At 39.5% G+C, this 21,901-nt stretch overlaps 2 protein-coding genes and 1 pseudogene across 2 annotated transcripts; all 3 read right to left on the bottom strand.

Moving 5' to 3' along the window:
- Positions 1–482: 482 nt before the first annotated feature.
- On the bottom strand, positions 483–4,464 carry LOC135156095 (uncharacterized; annotated as a pseudogene).
- Positions 4,465–4,792: 328 nt separating this feature from the next.
- LOC135153070 (uncharacterized) lies at positions 4,793–6,130 on the bottom strand. The gene has a single exon (XM_064107229.1). The coding sequence runs from the start codon at positions 6,128–6,130 to the stop codon at positions 4,793–4,795; it is 1,338 nt and encodes a 445-aa protein (XP_063963299.1).
- A 12,431-nt stretch (positions 6,131–18,561) lies between these two features.
- On the bottom strand, positions 18,562–20,778 carry LOC135156094 (mucin-2-like). Its single transcript, XM_064107228.1, has 2 exons — positions 20,764–20,778; positions 18,562–20,112 (listed from the first exon to the last, which is right to left on the bottom strand). The coding sequence occupies exons 1-2, from the start codon at positions 20,776–20,778 to the stop codon at positions 18,562–18,564; spliced, it is 1,566 nt and encodes a 521-aa protein (XP_063963298.1).
- Between the last annotated feature and the right edge of the window lie 1,123 nt (positions 20,779–21,901).

Below are 21,901 nucleotides of genomic sequence, written 5' to 3'. Positions count from 1 at the left end.
GCAATATAAAATATATTCAATTAAACAAGGTATACATAATAAAATTCACCAATCATTAAAACACAAAATATCAAATTTACTGTTCTATCAGAACATATATCAATAATTTCCAATCCAATCAATAAATTATCCCACTTTTATGATTTCGGAAATAAACAAGGGCGCTCAAGATATTGGATATACTCTATGCAAATCTAGACCAATTTTATTTCATATAAAAGAAGTGCAAACACAGAATAATGTATAATCCAAACCTTACTCGTTCAAGTTAACGTCATATAAGACAAAATTTTCCTACGTCATAAATTTTCAAAACGGGTCTCCAACAAGTGCTTTTAAACTTTTAACAATCATTTTAATATATAATGATCTAAAAGCAAATTATCAATGTCTTGATGCATACTAAATACAATATGTTAAACAGAGAAAAACTCTAAAACTTAGACATGATATCTAAACCTTTATCAATTTCACACATCAAATTACATATACAAATTCTGCAACATCCTCTTAGAAGTGCCTGTTACTGGTATAATCCTATCAAACAAAACTCTATGAAATCAACTGTTCATGATCTGGGTACATATCTATATTCCACCAAAAATTCACCTGTCTACCAGGTTTTTTGTTATCAACCTGTGGTTTGTCAAATGATACCAGAATTTTCAAGTGTCCTGACTTAATCGTCCTCTCTGAAGAGTCATAATATCACTGGTAGGGGCAGTCAACAATAAGTCAATTTGTTTCCTTAACTCTTCCTGTGTCAGTTTTCTAGGGGTAGCTGTACCTTGATTATCTATCATAGATGAAGTGTATAGACTCTCATCAATTGGTTCTGCTTGTTGATAGCACATGATTTGTTCACAATCACACCTTGACAAAATTTCATCATTTTCATTGATGAATTGTACTGTCTCTTTTTCAGAGCTTTCTTTGTCATTCTGTGTTTGGTTTTCACCTAGTGCTTGTTTCAACTTTTGGATATGAGTGATATTTTTCTTTTCATTGGATGCTCTTACAAAGCAGGGTTTAAGCCTATTGTAATTAAACACATCTCTTAAGATTTCTCCCTGTAGTGTGGCCAGAATATAATGAGTTCTGTCTAGTACCTCGTGGATTACCAAAGGTCCACACCATTCAGCAGCAATCTTCTTGGAGTTTGCTGTCAGGGAAGAAGAGCTTGGTTTATACAAATAGACTAATAATATTGTCCTACTGAGTAGATTGGGCTCTTACTTAGCTTCTGCGAAATGTTTGAGTTCTGTCTATCTTGTTGCTTCATTTGCAATGAAAGCATGGTTCTATAAATTTGTTGGAATTTCTTCTTAAGATGGTCTACATATTCCTCATAGGTCTGGAATAATCCTTTCATAGGATTGAAAGTCAACAAGTTGGGAGGTTCCCGTCCAAACACTAAATCGTAAGGGCTGTGATTCCCTAATTGAGCTGATGAGAATGAATTGTAAGCATAGCATGTAGTTGAAATACATCTAACCCAATCATTTCCAAATTGGTTCAAATTCACTTTCAAGAACAGTAAAAGTGTACGGATATGTCTTTCAACATGCAAGCTATATTATCTACGCTAATTACCTTCTTCTCTATCTGAAGTGTATCGCACAACAACGTCAATAACTTGCCTGTCAATGATGCGGCTGCATCAGTTACAATGCAAAAGGGTGGTCCAAATACACAGATAACTTTCTGAATCAAAGCTTCACAGATAGTCTTTGCATCTAAAGTCTTCAAAGGTGCACAAATCGAGTTATCACATCACATACAACCATCAAAATAATGTTTGTAGCCTGTGATTGAATTTGGCATAGATTTGAAGCCTATAATAAGCTAATCCTACCAAATGGTCGGTATGAGTCTGGGACTCGAGTATGAAAGGGTCTGACTTTGTCTGGTTTACCACGAAACTGTTGACATCTAAGACACGCTTTAACATAATTACTTATCCTCTCAAACATATTTGGGAAATAGAATAGTCAAGTACATACGCATAGTTCCTTGGAGGCAGGATGCAGCGTAGCTCAGTCGGTTAAAGCGCATAGATCTCAACGTGAGGGGTTCGAGTCCCGCTCATGCCGAAACGCGTCTAACAAAAAAATATGATGCTATAGCGTTGTGTGATAGCGTGCCTCACCACTGTATTCAGTGCAGGTGTGAATGCAGTTGGAAAACACTCCGTCCATCGGAAAGGACGCAAATGTTGGTCCCGTGTATAGGAGAGTCACAACCTATGCACGTTAAAACCAATAAACTATTCGTCAAAGAGTAGGGTGTTCACCCGGTGTATTGCACCTGCCGGCCCCCGGTACTATAATACTGCAAGAATCTTCAGGATTGAAGGAGGCAGTCAGTGTAGGTTGAAGAAGAAGATTGTCATGAAACTGTGATATGATCGTGCCTGTCAAAGATTCTGGGATAGCAAGTTGTAAGGTGTAATCGTCGTCATTGTCATGAAAGAATAAACGAAACAAAAGACCACCACACAAAATGTATTGCTCTGACTTGGTTTGTACAGCTCTAGCTGCTTTCTTGTCACTTGGCAATATATCATAAGCCAAATAGTCATAGACTGGCTTATAGAATGCGATAAAATGGTGATGGTTCTTGTTCGGTCTTCAAAGTTCTCATATCAATTGGCAAATTGTAATCCCTAATAATCTTTCTCTTGATTACCTCCATAATTTTGTCTACCTCTTGTTGTTTCGGAACATGTCCGGCTACTACATTATTCACTTTAGTAGTAAGTGGTCTAGGAGGTGTGTACAAATCACTTGGTACATCCCTATAATTATCATCTAGAGAAGATTTTCTATTCTTGTCAACTAATCTTGGTTCGACTTGAACATTTAATATTCTGTCTACTAGTACTAGGTTGAACAGGTGGATCACTATTCAGTTCAGTCTGACCATATGGAATGTAATACTGAGACTGAGATCTAGGCAAATCCTATAATATAATATGGTATCTGAAAGTTTCTTTGGAAACAAATCTAGGACTGAAATTCCCATCTTCTTGGCATAAGCCCTAGTAACAGTTCGCTCTGCGGGTTGTACAGGGTTAAGTGAATAATCACTTTCAAGTAAGTCTTCTTCTGAAAAGAGACTATATGCCATTGGAACTACATTGTCGATTTCTACATCATCTTCGCGTGGTGCGCGAGAAAGAAAGTCCGCCAAAACTAATTCTGATCCCTTCTTGTAACTAATTTTGAATGAATACTCTGACAATTTCATTATTAGCTTCTGTAAGCGTTTATTGCAATGTTCTTCTTTTGATTTCATGATTTGTACTATTGAGCTATGATCAACAAATGCATCAAATTCACAACCATTAATCAAGAGTCCAAATAATTATAATTCAGTAACACTGTATCTCTGGCATGCATTTGGTAAGACTTTGGAATAAAATCCAATGATTCTTTCCTTACCTTGAACAGTTTGAGTCAAATAAGAACCTGTTCTAGAAGTATCACTATACAAGGAAAATCTACCAAATGTGGCATGTGAATTCCTTAATTTTCTCAAATGCTTGATCATGTTCATCAGTCCATACAAATTTACTATTTTCCTGGTCAATTTGTGTAGTGGTCGTAAAGTGGCCTGAATGTTTGGAAAGAAACTATAGAGACAATGAGAAATACTTTCTTATGAAAGTTGGATCGAGCTGGTATACTTCCTGTAGAAGTATTGATTAAGTATTGATTATGTATTTATATGATATTGAATATGTGAAAATATGTCTTATCATCACATAACAGTATAATACAAATTACTCATTAATCCCGACTTAATTTTAGAAACAAGAATTTATATCAATGAACAGTCAGACCGCATGTCCCTATGCTAATGAGCGAATAGGACAGATTCCTCCAAATCATCTCGTGGCCGAATCCCCCTCCTTGCAATTTACCTACTTTAACCTCAAGTCGAATTAAATATGATTGCACCATCAGATAGAGTAAATGTTACTCTTTCATATTGGTCATTTGATTTTGTATACAATATTTGTATAAAATTTATTCAAAACTGAATTCTCTTCCTCTATTTTCTTTTGCAAATTTTGCTACAATTTTTAGTTTTGAGCCTCAATGATATCTATATCTCCAGAAAGCTGAAATTCTGTACTAATTCTTACAATGTCACTCTTGATATGTGGCACTTTTTAATCGGGACAAGATCAGACTTTTCCCGCCAAGTTACAAGACGAGGTTTATAAAATCTTGGAGTAGCATGAAATCCATAGTTCTGATTGGCTGGATAAGGTTCACAAAACAACAGACGCGGGTAATTTGATTGCCACGTGGTGAGTGTGACCTTGGAGGGCTCAGTGTGGGAATGGTTGGAATTTAAGTTGGTGTGCAGTCTCTTTGAACAATCAAAGTGCAGTATTCTTGTTTTTAAGCTGCTAATTTTTTTAAAATGTTTTAAAGCATACATATTCAGCTTCATCATGATCTAAAATCATTTGGGCTCAAACAAAATAAAGTGTAAAATCAACAACTTTTGACAGGTGAAAATAATTATTTTGTAGCATGCTTTAGATCAAAAGTTTCACCTACATTACAACATTGTTATATAAATTTAAACACACGACATGAAAGAAGGATTCTTCTTCTTCTTTACAATGATACCAGAATCATGAAATCTGATACAAGTTTAGAACAGCAATGGCCGAATAAAAACAGGTGTTTTGGTTCGCACCCAGCTCATTAAATATATTCTAAACATCTCTAGTCATGAATATCACTTGGATGAAAAAAGCTACTTGAGGATCTGCCTACTGACTGTGAAAGATTTTGCAGCACGTCTGCCTAAATCGCCGGTAGGTGAATGAATATACAAACACATTGGTGATATGGCTGATATATTTGATTTGATAGAAGGTGTAGATGATGACTGCTTTCACTCTGTTGAGCTGATGAAAAGGAACCTGGTCGATGATGATATTAGGTAGCCAGAGGATGAAGAATATGACAGTAATGATGATGACGACCTTAGTGGTCTTATGGTCGGATTGGGTGTTCTGAAGCTTGCTCGATGATGGTTTCGTTTTATCATTGGTAGGGTGATGTGGAGCTTTTCCAGTGTCTTTGATTGACTTCGTGTCAGTCGTCAATGTTTGGCTTTTCTTCTTGCTGATGGCAAAAAGTCTTTTCGTATTTGAGATTGCAGGTACGGATTCATTTTCTTGAAAGGAAGTCTGGTCATTTCTCGATTCTGTATTAATGTTAATATTTGACGCAGATTTCTTGAGTATTCTTAACTCGACAGCATCTTCAGCATTTGACATCGTTTTCACAACGGGCTTTTGTTGGCTATCACAAATGTCAGATCCTAGTTCGTTATTGTATGACAAAGAATAATGGGCCGTCATCTGCCTGTTGGTGTCATCAGGTTCTGATGTACTCGCGACAGTTGCACAAGTAGCTGACACGCTGGGAATCGCTGATGGTGTTGGCAGTGTCTTGTCATTCACAGTTTTAGCTAGATCTCGACCAACGAAGGCAGATCCGATCGTCAGTTTCTGACGAATTATCTGATGAGCACGTATGAAGTTGTAGATCCGAACGTACAAGACTGAAATGGCCAATGCAGAAACACAAAATACAATGGCCTGTGTTTTGGCGTAAACATCCCGGCCCCAGGGAGTGTTGCCGTAGACATTGCATCCGTACTCACTGCCGAGTTTGACTGAGGTGGTGATGAAAAAGAATGGGATATGGAGCACGAAAGCGACTACGGCACACCCAATGGCGATCAAGGTAGCAGATCGCCTTCCAATTCGCTTATTGAAAGGCCTACACACTGCTTGATACCTATACACGGCAATCCAGATTGTGAGAAACAGTCCAGCATAGAGCGCAGATCTCGCTGCAACGACTTCGATGAAGCACGCCCATGGATGCTCATCGTGGTAAAACACCATGACGATCTTCATCCCGCTGATGATACTGGCGATGAGGTCGACGACGGCAAGGGCGATGAAGGTGATATCTGTGGCATTTTTGATACCCTGACGCGTAAAGACGCCTACAATTACCAGGTTACCAGGTATCCCAAAGACAGTCGCCAAACAACCAATAGTCATTCTGAGGATGACAAAATCGGTGAACATGGTGCAGAAAGAGTGTCATCCAACGTCAATCCAAATTTGAAAACAGTGTTGTGTTCAACTCTTATATTCCTCAGAAAGACAAAGATGTTACGCTTTTCAACAGGTGGCAAAGGGGTTGTGTCCTAAAAACCAAAAGCTGCAATGGTCACCTCTATCTGCTCGTCTCGCTGCCTCAACGATCTCGCCAATATATAATGAGAAGGAAGAACATATCTCGTCAATATTTATTTCATTGTCGATGATAGTATGTCTAGGGTTATTGCCGTCAATCAAGTTATCATTGGTTCCGTATAAATGGGTTAAATCAATATATTGTGTGAGATGTCATCGCAAAATATATTGATTTAATACAAACATTTCATGAACACTTGATAGTCATAATAGTCATCGGATGAAGTTTTTTTCTGTCGAAAGCTTTGTCAACTAGTCACTTTATATGAAGTTCTTCTTTTTATTGAACTCTGGCAAAACTTCGCTTATCAGAGAAACCTCGTCACCTTCAAACTGCTTTTTTTAACCCATTATCAACATCAGCAGCATCAGTGACAGAATGAGCAAACTTTTTTTTTTAACGAATGCATTTTGTGATTTAATCCTTCACCAAGTAAATAAAGGCAGGAAGGGGAAGGCCACAGTTTCATTTCAAGTTATATTTTGTAATTACTTTTGAAGAAAATAAAAATAGATAAAAACCCCTATATTTTAGACTATTAATGGATCAATCATTGTGATCGAAAGCACGATTCCATTTACTATGCATTTTCAAATCTTTAATATTCGTCATTAGATGAAAGAGCATCATTTCAACAAAGTTCTGATAAATGGGATTCAATCAGAATATCCTTGAATATACTGAGCCTGATTTTCAGTTAAGAAAAATAATATTTCAAATAAAAATATGCTGAAAGGATCAGCACAATGTCAAAAGAAAGTTGCTAAAAGAATCTAAGACACACCATCGCAGTCTGACAAACAAAAACGATTGTGACCGATGTAAGCTTTGTTACATTATTTTGAATGGTATATTATCGGTCGGTTTTGGAGTCGGTTTCGTTGGTATGACTGTATCATAAAATATTTTCTTTTCTACGACCTTTTGGATTCAATCTCATATCATTGGGAATCGATATTGGGCCATTTGCTTTCAGATCAAAATAGGTAGGCTATAGAAATTATTGAGGTCAGGTTTGACTGAACCAGACATAACTATAAATGTGACCAACCAGACAGTCAAGAAGAAATTCTTGTATGGCGCTAGCATCTTCCACTTTTTTAAAGAAGTCTTTCAGAAATAATATAGATATCATAATTAAATGAGAGAGTTACGAAAAATATTGTACAATGGTGAAAAAAAGGGATATTCCCTATAAACCCCCAAAATACAATAGATATGTTGACGTAATCATGGAAGAAGAGGAAGAGGGAGAAAAGAAGAAGATGAAGAAGAAGAAGAAGAAGAAAGAGGAGGAAGAGAAGAAGAATGAGGAGGAGGAGAAGAAGAAGAAGACAAAGAAGAAGATGAAGAAAAACTGAGGGAGAAGAAGAAGACTGAGGAGGAGAATAAGAAGAAACAGGGGATGGAGAATGAGGAGAAGAAGAGGGAGGAGGGGGAGAAGTAATAGTAGTAGTAGTAGTAGTAGAAGTAGTAGTAGTAGTAGTAGTAGTAGTAGTAGAAGTAGAAGTAGTAGTAGTAGTAGTAGTAGTAGTAGTAGTAGTAGTAGTAGTAGTAGTAGTAGTAAAAGTAGAAGGAGGGGGAGGAGAAGACGGGGTAAGCAGACAGCAGAAAAACAGATGAGAAAGTGATAAGAAATTGAGAGAAGGGAAAATTTTAATAGGATGACATTTGGAAGGAGGGTTTGTAGACCAAGTCAACCTGCGTATGATGGGGGAGCGAACATTTTGAGGAATTATTAATACAAGAAGCAGATGTCTGCCTTGAAGTCTAAATTAGATTATCATTTTTATCAATCTAATATTGAACACTTGATAGTCATAATAGTCATCGGATGAAGTTTTTTTATGTCGAAAGCTTTGTCAACTAGTCAATCTATCTGAAGGACAGAAGTGCAAGAGTGGTCAAGTAGGATCTTTTATTGGAAAGCCAACGTCCTCTTCAAGAGACATCTGAATCCTTCTTCAATATTATTGAATATTCAAGTATTCAAGATCAAGTGGTGATCGTAGAAGTGACATTTTTGTCTGAAAGTAGGAAGATAGATGGCTGATCGTAGCTCAAACTAAAGGGAAGCAATCACCGAGTCATTCTGGATTGTGTAGACTGTGGTCCCATATCTTCAATTCCATGTGAGCTTCTCAGTCTGTTAACATGTTCAAGTTCACTCACCTGAGGAATTAAGCTCTTGGACCCTCTTTTGTATATCTGGATTAGTAGGTAGTGTGTCTTCTCTGGACAACAATGGAGTTCTGTGGCTTAAAGGGGAACCCAGCCTTGGCCATAAAATGTTGTTTTGGGAAGGAGAAAAATAAATTAAACAGAATGGTGAAAGTCTGAAAGAAATCGGACAAGCAATAAGAAAGTTATAGCTGCTTTAAAATTGAGATCACTAATACTATGTAGATTTCAAATTGGCAACTGGGTAAGTAAATTATGACAAGGGGCAAGGACAACTTTCCCATAGGCCATGTACTTTATTATCAGGGATTTGTGGTTTTCTTGTAAGTACCTATTCCCCTGGGGCAGTAATCTAAATATAACCCAGGTAGTATATTGTTTTATGTCCTCATGAAAGAAAAATATAATTTGAAATAAAACTTTTGGGGAAAATGACATTTTAGCCATAATATGTATTGGAGTACATGGAAGAGTAGTCCTTGCCTTACATCACTATGACATCCCATATGCGGCCAATTTGAAGTCTCCATGGGTATAGTGATTACCCATATTTACAACTTTTAAAGATTCATAACTTTCTTGTTGTTTGTCCAATATTGTTCAAACTTTCACCTATCAACTTGTCTGAATTTTCTTTTCCTTATAAAAACAAGTTTTTATTTGGGTTGGATTCCCCTTTAATAACCCTAATCCTTACTATTCTGGTTCATCAGGAATTCTACCCGATATAACCTTCATGCTATGAATTATCTTCTTCAGTGAGGTATATTCCTACCAGAAACAAGCATAGTGGTTTACCTGTTAATTATTATGCCAACTCCACTGCAACTTTCCGACTGCTTCTTCAGTCTGGAGATATAGCTACAAATCCTGGTCCATCTACTCGTCAAAACTCTACTGCTAATCATGTCGTAAATTATCATGATCATCCAAATGGTCACGTGACTGGACTTGTGTTTAATGCACGTTCCCTTCGACATAAAATGCCAAATTTATTAGCGCACTTGGCTACTGACCATTCAGAAATAATATGCATTGTTGAAAGCTGGCTGAATCCTGCTTGCGAGGATGTTGAACTTGGGTTTCCATCTAATTATGTTCTATTTCGTAAGGATAGATTGAACAAGACTGGTGGAGGGGTATTGACTGCCATCGATGACATCCTTTATCCTAGGAGATTGGAAAACCTGGAACACCCTGACCTGGAGTTGTTAAGCATTGAATTTCTTCTCCGGCATAAAAAGTGGCTACTGTTATCTTTATACCGTCCTCCAAACTCTAACGCCCAATACTGGGAGGTACTTCAAAACCACATTGACAACATCCAGAGGATCTCAATCAATTACGATGGTATTATCCTCACATTGAGATCTCAATGTTGACCTGTTTGATAATTCCTCCAACGATTCATCACAGCTTCTCTCCATATGCAACACCATGGAACTGTGTCAGCTTGTCAGTGCTATTACCCGTCCTTCCAAGAACGACCCTTCATCTGGTACCCTGATCGATCATGTGTTCACCAATCGTTCTGACCTCTTCGTGGAGGCATCTGTCTGTCCCAACCCAGTTCCTAGTGATCATCATGGAATCGTATTTAAGATTATTTCCCATAAATCCTTCGCTCCTAAGTCGGTGCTTCGTGAATTTCTCAACATTCCGAAAGCTGACTTTAAGCATATGAATCGACTGTTGCAGCTTGTACCATGGAACCTCTTCATCGATCCCGAAGATGTAAATGCCTCGTGGGAGGGATTTTTAGACATCTTTGAAGCTGCTTCTAAAGATGCTATTCCCAGATCTCGAATGAGAACCAGGAAATATAAGCCATGGATCTCTAAGGAAATAAAGCATATGATCTGCAAGAAACGTAAACTGTTTGTTAGAGCTCAACGGTCCAACTTACTTGCTGACTGGTGCCTCTTCAAAGAAGCGCGAAACCTTGTGAAATATGAAATCAAGGCAGCTTACTGGCAATATGTTAATAATCTATTCCTGCTTCCTGACAACCGTAAGCGATTCTTTGCCTTCGTGAGAGAACGTAAGAGAAATTTACCCCCTCCTGTGATCGTCGTCGAAAATCACGTTGTTAGCAATCCTGCTGATATCGCGAGTCAATTCCTTTGTTGCTTCCAGAAGTCATTCACAGAGCCGAGCATAGTTCCTCATGAACCTCCAAAGTGTGACTTTCCCATCACGTCACTGCAATCTTTCGACATCTCTGTTACCGATATTTACCAGAAATTAGTTTCTCTCCAGACAAATAAAGCTCCTGGTCCTGATGGCTTATCAGCTGTGCTCCTGAAGGAAACTGCCATTGTGTCATGCCACATCCTGCAACGTATATTCAGTACATCACTGGCCTTGGGTAAAGTTCCAACCTCTTGGAAATCTGGTAATATCACTCCTGTCTTCAAATCCGGAGATAAAAGCTGTCCACCAAATTACCGCCCGGTTGCATTGACATCTTTAGCCAGCAAGATCATGGAATCTCTTGTTGCGACAGCCATTCAGAGTCACTGTAATAGTTCTTGTCCAATCACCAGTGTGCAGCATGGTTTTCAGAGAGGAAAGTCATGTGTAACTCAAGTTTTGCATCTTACTAATGAATGGATGCATTGTCTAGAAGGTCCTTCTTCTTGTCCGGTAGATGTGATCTCCCTTGATTTTTCACGAGCTTTCGATAAAATACCACATGATATCCTTCTCAACAAATTATCTCTGCAGTACAACATATGTGGTACTCTGTGGCACTGGATCAAATCGTTTTTGTGTGGTCGTCAACAGCGTGTCATCTTTAGAGGTACCTTCTCTCAATGGGGCAGTGTGCCTTCAGGGGTGCCCCAGGGAAGCATAGTGGGCCCCCTGTTTTTCAATCTCTTCATCAATGACATCCCGGACTATGTGTCATCCAATTGTGCTCTATTTGCAGATGACACATTAATATATCGTCCAATAAGAAGTACTGATGACTGCCATGCTCTCCAATGTGACTTGAACAGAATATCGAAATGGTGTTTAAAAAACAGAATGGAACTTAATGCGAAGAAAACTAAAGTAATGCGAATAGCAGGATTAATGAGGAAAGATGTTGGTGTTCCTTCTTACCTTGTGAATGTAGACCCAATCGAGGTAGTGAGTGAAATGAAGTATCTCGGGATAGTACTGAATCACAAACTTTCCTGGGATAGTCATGTAACTTATGTCATCTCCCGTGCAAACAGGGTACTGGGTTTACTTACCTCTCTTTCGTCTGGTCTGTCACCCTCTGCCATTTTTGCCCTGTACAAATCATTGGTCCTCCCGATACTCGTGTATGGTTTACCTGCCTGGAATCCTTACAATAACTGTTTGTCAGATAGGTTAGAAAGCATCCAACGCCGGGCAACCCGTCTCATTCTGAAGCAACAAAGGTAACAAATGTCTTACCAAAATCGACTTCAATTGCTTAACTGGCAAAGTCTTAAGTCTCGTCGTGATTACATTATCATAACCTTTGTAGTAAAGTCCCTTCTCCGTCTCACTTCTTGTGACGATGTTCGAGATAACATCCATGTGGTTACAAGGCGTCTGGATGACCTCCGTTTTCGGCATCTTAGAGCTCGCACAAAGCGACTTGCTAATACGGCCTTATTTTTATTTCCTATTCTTTGGGACGGATTGCCTGTTGGATTACGTAATGACGTTATACTGGTAAGCTATGACAATTGGAAAAACAGTCTTAAATCTCACATCTCTTCTCATGACCCCATTTAGTTAGTAATGCATGTAAATCTGATGAAGACATTTTTCAAATCAATAAATCCAAGTCTATGTTTAGTTCAGTTATATTTTGCACTTATTAAGGAAGATTTCATATACATGTATGTCTATATTAATTATTTTCTTTTATCACTGTTATGCTTTTTTATGCTTTCTTGCCATCGTCATCTATACTCTGTTTGAAGAGTCATGGTCATTACATTATCACAGTATATTCATCCTTTAATTTTCAGTATTTTTAGTGCCATAATTATCAACTTTCAGTTCCAATATAAAGATGTTATAAATGTATATGCATTAATAATTACCTTCATTTTGGTTATTATGATATATTCCTAAATTTCAGTTCTACATTTATTTTCCTATACACTGATTACCTTATCCTTAGACCCCTTTGAATATAACATTTAGTTGAAATTGGACATCTACATTTACATTTAGTGCAATCATTTTCAATTTGATAATCCCTATTCATTTTCTGATGCGATTATTTTCATGCAAATTTTACCAGTATATCCAGTGCATCGGTTGGTTGGGCGGAGGGACCATTAGGTCACAGTGATTAAGTTTGCTCTCCTCTTCCCTGGCCACCAACTGATGCACTGGACAAACTGCTATCAAATATTGCACGTACCTGTATGATTTTTATGTCATTTTATGTAATGTTCGATATTGCTTTGTAAATTATCTTAAATATGTTTGAAGTGCCGAATAAATAATAAATAAATAAATAAATATAACCCCAGACTCTCCGTAATCATCATACCAACTTAGATTGTTGTACAATTTAATTTAACTGTAATTCGTCGGTAAGGGCAAATACAAAATGGCAATTCGAGAAAACACTAAACTGATTATTTATCTGTTCGTACAGATATTTCAGCCGTAATAAATACGAATTTCCCGTATGCATATCAGATTCAAGATTTATTTTTTCATAAATCTCGTTTTCAAAGTCATTTAACCGCGTTATATAAAGGCCTGGTCCCACTGGCCGACGGATACATAACGTATTCATGAAGGACACAGCGGACGAGCAAAATTTCGCAGATGGCTCCATCCGTTTTCATCCGCTCTAGAAATTGACAAAATTAGCAACAACAACAAAAATTGCGAAAACATAACGAAAAAACGGACGTGGGTTGTATGTAGCGCGGATGTTAAACGGTTGTCCATCGGAAACCTTGTGGATGAAAACGGATGGAAGTGGATGACTGCTCCGAAGTGGTTAGCGGGGGTTTGATTTGAATACTTTATTTACGACATGCATACGCTTACATCCATTCTATTTCCGTGCTACTAACGATGTATAGACGTTCCATGTACCTTGTCTTTCCTCCCTCTTTCCGCTGTTCAGCTTCAGTGGATTTGTGTAGCGAGTAGCGAGGATGTCAAGAGGATGCATGGAGGATACAGCGGACGGTTAACCGATGATAACGGACATGGAACGTTTGTTGCTCGTATAAGTTGCGGACTTCGTACCGGCGGAAAGTTCATCCACTCTATAAGTTTTGTGCAGCTCAAAGCTGTTTGCGCGGATGAAATCACAGTGGACGGATGCTCGATGGATAGAGCGTATGTAGCACGTATGCATTCAGAACACAACGGTGTATAGCGTATTCCAACGGATGGCAAGATTTTTTTTCCCGTTTTACATCCGCTTTGCATCCGTAATAAGTGCAGTGGGACCGGGCTTTAAAAAGGTGTACTTATGCAACTACCGTGTGAGTAAAAAAAATACTCATATGTTTGATATCGAATTCGTCATGATAGCACAAACATTTTATAAGATACAGTAAATTTTAAGATGTTTGGCAAGTGTCAACTTTTTTTTTATTTCCCGGGTGTAAGTAAACTTCTGGCCCCAACTGTATATTATATGCTACAGGGCCTAATGCAAATTTACTAAAAATGCTGCTATTAGAAACACTCTTTTTTCATTTGAATATTATCACTGAAGTTCTATTACAGAAAGTGGTTGAAAGTATAGCATGAAATGTGTTATATACCGTATGAGTAAAAAAAGAATTGACGCCTCACAAATCCCCAATTTAAGGAAAAAATATGTAATGGACGCATAATCGATATACATGGCTGGAAAGAATATATTCTCCCAAATAATTTGATACCATATTTATGTGGTATGTCTTCACGCTAAGTGAATAATCAGAAGCCAGTAGGTATTCTTTGCAGTGATGTAACTAAGTGTTGACTTGCACCAAAGAAAGGCATGACTGCAATGAATGAATCCAGATACCAGTGATGTCAAAATCCTTCATGAGTAAGTAAACATATTTTTTAATCCATTTTCAATGAAATCAACCTGAGAATTGATAATAAAATGTGTTTATTAAACAATTATAATGTAAATTACAGAAAAGGTGTTTTGAAATGGATTTTAATGTAACCCTTGTAGGATTATGACATCATGACGTCTGGATTCATTATTGCAATCATGCCTTAATTTGGCGCAAATCAAAATATACATCACTGCAAAAAAAAACTTCTTGGTCATCCAAGCGTTAACATGTACCACATAACTATGATATCAAATTATTTGGGAGAACATACTCATGTGGTCATATTTAAAGATTATGTGTTCATGTCATTCAATCCTATTCCTCCCATACTCCAAATTAGCATAGCTACATACATGGGCGGAAATCCCGGGGGGGGGGGGGACAGGGGGACGCGTCCCCCTACCCAAAATAGCAGGGGGTACACAATATGAAATGCCCCCTACTACTTTTGGTCTGTTATTATGGAGAAATACATCATTCACAATCGAAATAATTCATGTATTTTGGACTAAATGACCTTACATTTTGGGCGAATGCCCTTTTTTTTGCTTCACAAATTGCTTTTGGTTAAAATGAACTTAAATTTTCGGTGATAACCTTTTTTTTCTTTGCTCGTCAAAGTTTCCAGCCCCTGGTCCCCCTTCCTTTGGGGACAGATTTACGCCCATGGATGTATCCTATCCATGGGACACTAAACGCAATTCTTAACAGGTTCCTTTTTTTTTGGTCAGTATATTTCAGCTCACACTTCGCGCTCTTTTTAATTCTTCAGTTAGATGCACATCTTTTTAATGATTGCAAAAACTGCTCAGAATGTTTTATTTTCATTTCTTATTGATATGTCCAAAAATTTGAGCTTACGATTCACGTTCGCAACACCTCCCAAGGATGCCCTTTAGAAATAATTGACCAAAAACGAGTTTTACAACATCAGCTTTGGAAATTTTTCTCGTTACACACTCTCGCGAAAAATAAAGCCTAAATACTTATCATACCATAAACAGAAATCAATTTAAAAAGTCTTTGCTCCGCCGCCCTTCATTTTTCCTTCCCATCCTCATAACAATTGAACAGCAACGGTGTTTCCACCCCCTCCACTACGCTTACCCTTCCCATTTTCCCGGCTTCACCGGCGATTATTTCATTCTCGAATTAACGAACCTTCGGAAAAAAGAACCTTATTTTTCGGATTAGCGAACCTTCGAAACAACGAACCTTATTTCTTTTTCGGATAAACGAACCTTCGGAACAACGAACCTTATTTCGTTTTCGAATTAACGAACCTTCGGAACAACGAACCTTATTTCGTTTTCGGATTATAGAACCTTCGGAATAACGAACCTTATTTCGTTTTCGGACTGACGAACCTTCGGAACAAAGACCCTTATATCGTTTTCGGATAATCGGACCTTCGGAATAACGAACCTTATTTCGTTTTCGGACTGACGAACCTTGGAACAACGAACCTTATTTCGTTTTCGGACTGACGAACCTTGGAACAACGAACCTTATTTCGTTTTCGGATGAACGAACCTTCGGAATAACGAACCTTATTTCGTTTTCGGACTTACGAACCTTTGGAATAACGAACCTTATTTCGTTTTCGGACTGACGAACCTTCTAAATAACGCCACAAATCTCCGGATTAACGAACCCTTTTTCGTTTTCGGATTAACGAACATCGAGGTATAAGAAATTTACGTGTTTCGGAATTACGAACCTTCGGAATAACGAACCTTCGGAAAAACGAACCTTCGGAATTACGAACCTTTGGAATAACGAACCTTCGGAAAAACGAACCTTTGGAATTACGAATTGTAACCGTTTTTATATTGGCCTTAAAGTTTGTGCTATACGGAAAACGACACCTTCTCTCTCCCTTGTCATCCGGCCTGATTCACTTTGTTACAAAGTGGCGCAAGGAGAAAATAATAAATTTGAGGGGCAAAAATGGCGTATTGGGCAAAACTTCTGAAATTTTATGAGCTAGCAAAGCGAATAGGCCCCAAATGCACCTTTCTAAATAAAATAAATAATTTGGAGAAAGATTTTGACACAATATTCAGAAAATATAACATTTCAACAAAATTTCCTTACTTTTTTTTCGTTTCCCCTCTTTCTACACGCCAGTGGTGTAACTATTACACTCTAAAAAATATTGGGTAAAAATGCTCCATGAGCTAGGGTTAGAAAAGTTAGAGTACACGATTTTCCTGCCTGGAACCCGAATTGAAGCTCGTCCGGAACATTGACAGAGGAGAGAGGCTTTTCAATATGGGGCTTCAGAACATTCTCCAGCAGTTTGGACATGCACGAGGTAAGGGAGATACCCCGGTAACTAGATGGATCATGTATGGGTTTACCTTTGCCTTTGTGCAAGGGAATAATGAGGGCATCTTTCAGAGAGGAGGGGATGTATCAAATTCTGATGCAAGATTGAATGAGAAGAAGAAGCAGTCTGCGGGTAATAGGTCCTGAATGCTTGACATGATTGGAGGTTATGTTATCCGATCCAGGGGCTTTCTTTGGTCTGAGTAAGGCTATTGCATTGTCTATATCTTCCAGGGTAAGAGTAACTTGTTGAGGAGTGGAGGCGGTACCAGAGTGGAGGGGTGGGTATGACGAGGAGGCTACCTTGGAGTGGCAGGAACTAGAGGACTGAGAGGGGGAATGATTGATGTCCGGGTCTTCTACAGGGGTTTCAGCTGGGTTGAGAGGGCAGGCAGAGAGCATGGAGAAGTATCTCTGCCAACCTTCGATGACCTGCTCTCCTGTGAAGCGTGTGTTGTCATATTCTAAGTAGGCTAGATTTTGAGTTGGAGCATTACTTGATTTTCGCTTGTTGACTAACTTATAGAAAATAGGAGCATTACGAGATTGGGCACCTTCAATCTCCAATCTTGTGTTGAGTTTAACCTTAGCAGAGGACTGCCTAAGGGATTTGTGGAAGTTCTTCTTGGCGGTAAGGTACTTGGATCTGAGTGAGTTGTTGTTTGCCTGTAGGTTTGCCAGCATTCCTCCACGCTTTCCAGGTAGAGAGGGAGATGGCATATGCTTCGCTCACAGCGTGTGACCATTCTTGTTTACCAGACCTTTTCTTTGAATTAACTTTGTGGGGAAGTTCAAGAGAGAGAGTAAGCATATTCTTCTGGAGGATATTGAAGATGGAGTCAATGTCTATGGAAGAAAGCTCCAGAGAGTCTAAATTGAGAAAGATCTTGGCGGACATGGAATCAAGAGGGATGGTATATTTATCTCGGATGATAGCAGAGTCAGAGGGCCAAGAGATGGAAATGCGTTGAATTCCTTCAGCAATGGGAGCAGAGGATGATGAGGCGAAGACTATACCAGATTGGTGAGGAGGGTGAAGTGATACAATAACTGGCCGATGGTCAGATGTGTTAAGTGGATGCTCTTTCAGGATTGCTGGTTTGCTGAAGAGGCTGAAAGAGTGAGCTGGTACTAAGAAACCATCAATCAATGAGGTGCGTGAACCATCATCTGGCTCCTTTGAGCCCACATCTTGTAGGAGACTGGCTAGACCATTTTCACAAATGAACTCGTTGAGCAGAATAGCAGATTTCTTTTTTGGCGAAGGACTAGATATGTCAGCGTTGAAGTCCCCAACTATGACAATAAGAGAGTTAGTGTGGGAAGAGATAATGATGGAGATGGTGGATAGGCATAGGCTATATTCGGCCAGGTCATCTTGAGAGGAGCTACATGGGAGGTAGCAGTTTATGAAGGTGAGATTCATGCCTGACGGGAAGGTGACGTGTTGATAGAACTTGGATTCTTGATGAGGAATAGGGAATCTCATGTATACTGCCAAAGGTTGTGAAGGGGAATATCTTCCTGGCACTTGCTGAAAGTTGAGAAGGAAGAGTCTATGCTGGAGAGTTTGCCACAGTTATATACATTCAGACAGTGTTCCTGGATTGCCAAAAAATCCAAGTCATGAAGGAGGTAGGTGATGAAGTTAGCACTGGAAGAAAGGCCACGGGAATTGAGAGTTCCTAATTTGACTGGGGGTGAGCGGGGAGGAGGTTCAAACTGGCTTGCGTGGCTCCCAGGATCTGGTGGTGGATCATGTGAAGTTGGGAGATCATTACTTTGTCGTGGTACACATATGGGATAGTCAGGTTGTTTAAGGCATGGGCTGCAGCATAGTACACTGTTTCCATGAGCTGTATATGAGTGCGCAGAGAGGCCCGGCCCTGGCGAAAATCCAGGAGGGAGTCTTGGGAGACAAATTCTGCTGGCGGTACATGCTGATGAGTACTGGGAGCTTGTGAAATAGAGGTACTATGAAGATGTCTGTAGTGATTGGAATGTTTCGTAACGTTTGCTGCCTTCACCTGGGCAGCATTGGTGAGAGGATTTGGTTTGCCAGAGGGAGGGTGGTGCGAGGAGTTGAGCGAGTTCCTGGAGTTGGGGGAGGAGATCAGCGTATCACTAGTTTGCTTTTGAGGACCAGTAGGAGGCGGTGAGTGCGAGCCTGATAAGTTAATAGCTACCGCTGTCGTTGGCGCAGAGATGGGGACAGAAGTGCTAGCTGTCGAGGGACATGGGGAGGGGAGAGAGATGCCACTAGCAGACCCCTGTGAAGGGTGCGAGGGACTGTGCTGTTCTTTGCCATCAGAGGATATTGCTGACTTCACGCTGGCGAGCAAGGGAGAATGTGACGGTAGAGAGGAACCCTCACTAACAGGAAGAGCTAAAGTTGGGGAGGATTTGCCGATATTCATCCTGACGCTGCGATTAAGAGTAGGAGGTGGTATGAAAGAAGCGTTGTTGGGAGAGACATCAAAAGCAGTATGCAGCGAGTGGTCAGCGAGGGAGGCTCTATAGGATGAGCCAGCAGCATCGTTCTGGCCATGGGACGTATGCCCCGGGAGTGTAGACACTGGAGATGAAGTGAAGGAGTTCATATGTCTAGGGAACGGAGGGCACGGAGGTAAGTCACTTGGCGGTGCGTAAACAGGAGCAACATAGTTTGGAGAGACAGGATGGGGGGATGAACGTCTGCGGGGTGTGATATTGTTGGCTCTGAAGGTCGGGAGGGGTGGATCCACAGAGGCGCGGACATTGCTGACAGGCGGTGGGGAGCCACGGGGATTCCCAGTGGGGAGAGGGGTCTGTCTCTGTTCACGAAGTGGAGGAGGGGGTCTTCTTTGAGGGGATTTTCGGAGAGTAGGGCTGTAAACTGCATCGATTCGAGGGGCATATGTTGCATGAGACCTCTTGGATCGAGGAGAGTTAGATGCAGTTGGCGGTTTTTGTTTCTTCAAACGATGGGAGGTGACAGGGAAGGAGGTAGAGGGGCAGCCCTTTGTGGCTTCTGGCAAATCGCAGAGAACAGAAAACTGATTGGAGGTGGTAACTGGTTCTTTCAGGACCTGAGAGGTCCCTCTATTCAGAGTACTTGAGGCCTTAGGTGGACCACCCGCACTGCCCAGGGGGATAGAGTCAGGTGGTATGATACCATGGTGCAGACATAAAGCATGCAGATGATCATTTGAGGAGAGGATGGACGTGCATCTCAGTTCAAGGTCCGTTATTTTAACCTTCAGGTCAGCAGAGGTGTTCAGATTAGATTAGTATTGCCGCTTCAGAGTCTCAAGTTCTCGATTTACCTTGTGCATCTTATAAGATACATTTTCATGCTCGTAGTTGAGAAATGCACAAGCTGTCTTTTTTGCATCGATGATCACTGAAGACTCTTTTAGCTTGCTTTCCAGGGAAGGACACTTCGAACATGGGAGAGAGTTTCCAGAAAATGAAGAGTCATCCACTGTTTGAGAGGACTTGCAAATGGTGCTGGGAGCAATTCTGATGCTGTTGTCAGAAGGGATAGCTATTTTACTTGTTTAAAAAAATATATATGATCGATATCATATCGAGTTGTGTTTGAAGCAATCTGATAAGTTGTTGATTGGTGGCATTTATAGGAGTGATAGTGCTGCTTGTGGGAATAATGAGAATCTCTGTCGGCTGATCTCGCAGGTTTCAGAGTTAAATTATATGACCACATACTTAATGGGTGATTTTAACTACCCTGAGATTGATTGGAATTCTTGGACTACTTCAAAGAGTGAAGCTAGTGAAGAATTGAGATTCATTGAATGTGTTAGAGATGCTTTCCTCTTTCAACAAGTTACAAATCCTACGAGGTTTAGATTCAATGCTAGACCAAATGTTCTTGATTTGATATTTACTAGTGAAGAAGGCATGGTTGCCAATTGAAAACATTGCAGTCCCTTGGGACTCGGTGATCACTCAGTCTTGGTTTTTGATTTGCTTTGTTATGCCGATTGTAATTCAAAGGTGAAAAACGTTTTGTGTATGATAAAGGAAACTTTAGAGGTATGAGAGAGAAATTAAGTGCCATTCCTTGGGAGGAAGAACTTTCAGCAATGAGTGATGTTGATATCAGCAGTGGTCTAATCTTTTAAGTATAATCGATTGTGCTAAGGAAGAATGTAATCCTCCTATTGAAACAAGTGGTAGACGTACATGGGGCAAGGGTAGTGATTTTCCAGTGGATTATGACACTTGAAGTTGATAAAGAAAAAGCACAGAGCATGGGAAATGTATATTAGGGACAAAACTGTAGAGAAAAAGAAAATTTATAACACAATCAGAAATAAAGCAAAGGCAGCTGCAAGATATTGTCAGAAAAGATACGAGTCAAACATTGCCAAGGAGGTTAGGTCTAATCCTAAGAAATTCTGGCAGTATGCAAAATTCAAGACAAAAGTTAAGTGTGGAATACCACCTCTATTACGAAAATATACTGGATTCATTAAGACAAAATCTGATGTAGAGAAATCAAAATGCACTGTTGAAACACTTTTCTAGTGTATTTACTATAGATCCTGATGGACCTATCCCTTCTGTTCAACGCCATGATGTCCCTATTTTGGACACAGTAATTATTACTGAAGAATGTCTATTGCAAAAATTAAAAAAAATGAATGTTTCTAAATCACCAGGTCCGGACGGGTTACATCCACGTGTTTTGCTTGAACTGGAATCTGTTCTTGCAAAACCTTTGAGTATTATCTACTCGAACTCACTTGCATCAGGCGTAGTCCCAAGTATGTGGAAGAAAGCCAATGTTAGTGCAGTTTTCAAGAAGGGAGATCGCAAACTCCCGTTAAACTACAGACCTATAAGTCTTACTTGTATAGTATGAAAATTTTTGATATTAAGATTAGAAAGAGGGACATTTAAGGACTGATTCTAGGAATTCATTGAGAGCAGACATATTTCACCAATCCACTACTGCGAACGTAAGCACGGACAGGAAATGTTTTATATCAAGACCTTAAAATGGGGCAATCACTTTAAGTA

This window comes from Lytechinus pictus, chromosome 12 (genome assembly GCF_037042905.1).
Source record: "Lytechinus pictus isolate F3 Inbred chromosome 12, Lp3.0, whole genome shotgun sequence".
NCBI lineage: Eukaryota > Metazoa > Echinodermata > Echinoidea > Temnopleuroida > Toxopneustidae > Lytechinus > Lytechinus pictus.
The sequence above is the reverse complement of the archived record's forward strand: the minus strand, read 5'-3'. Positions and strand labels throughout refer to the sequence as shown.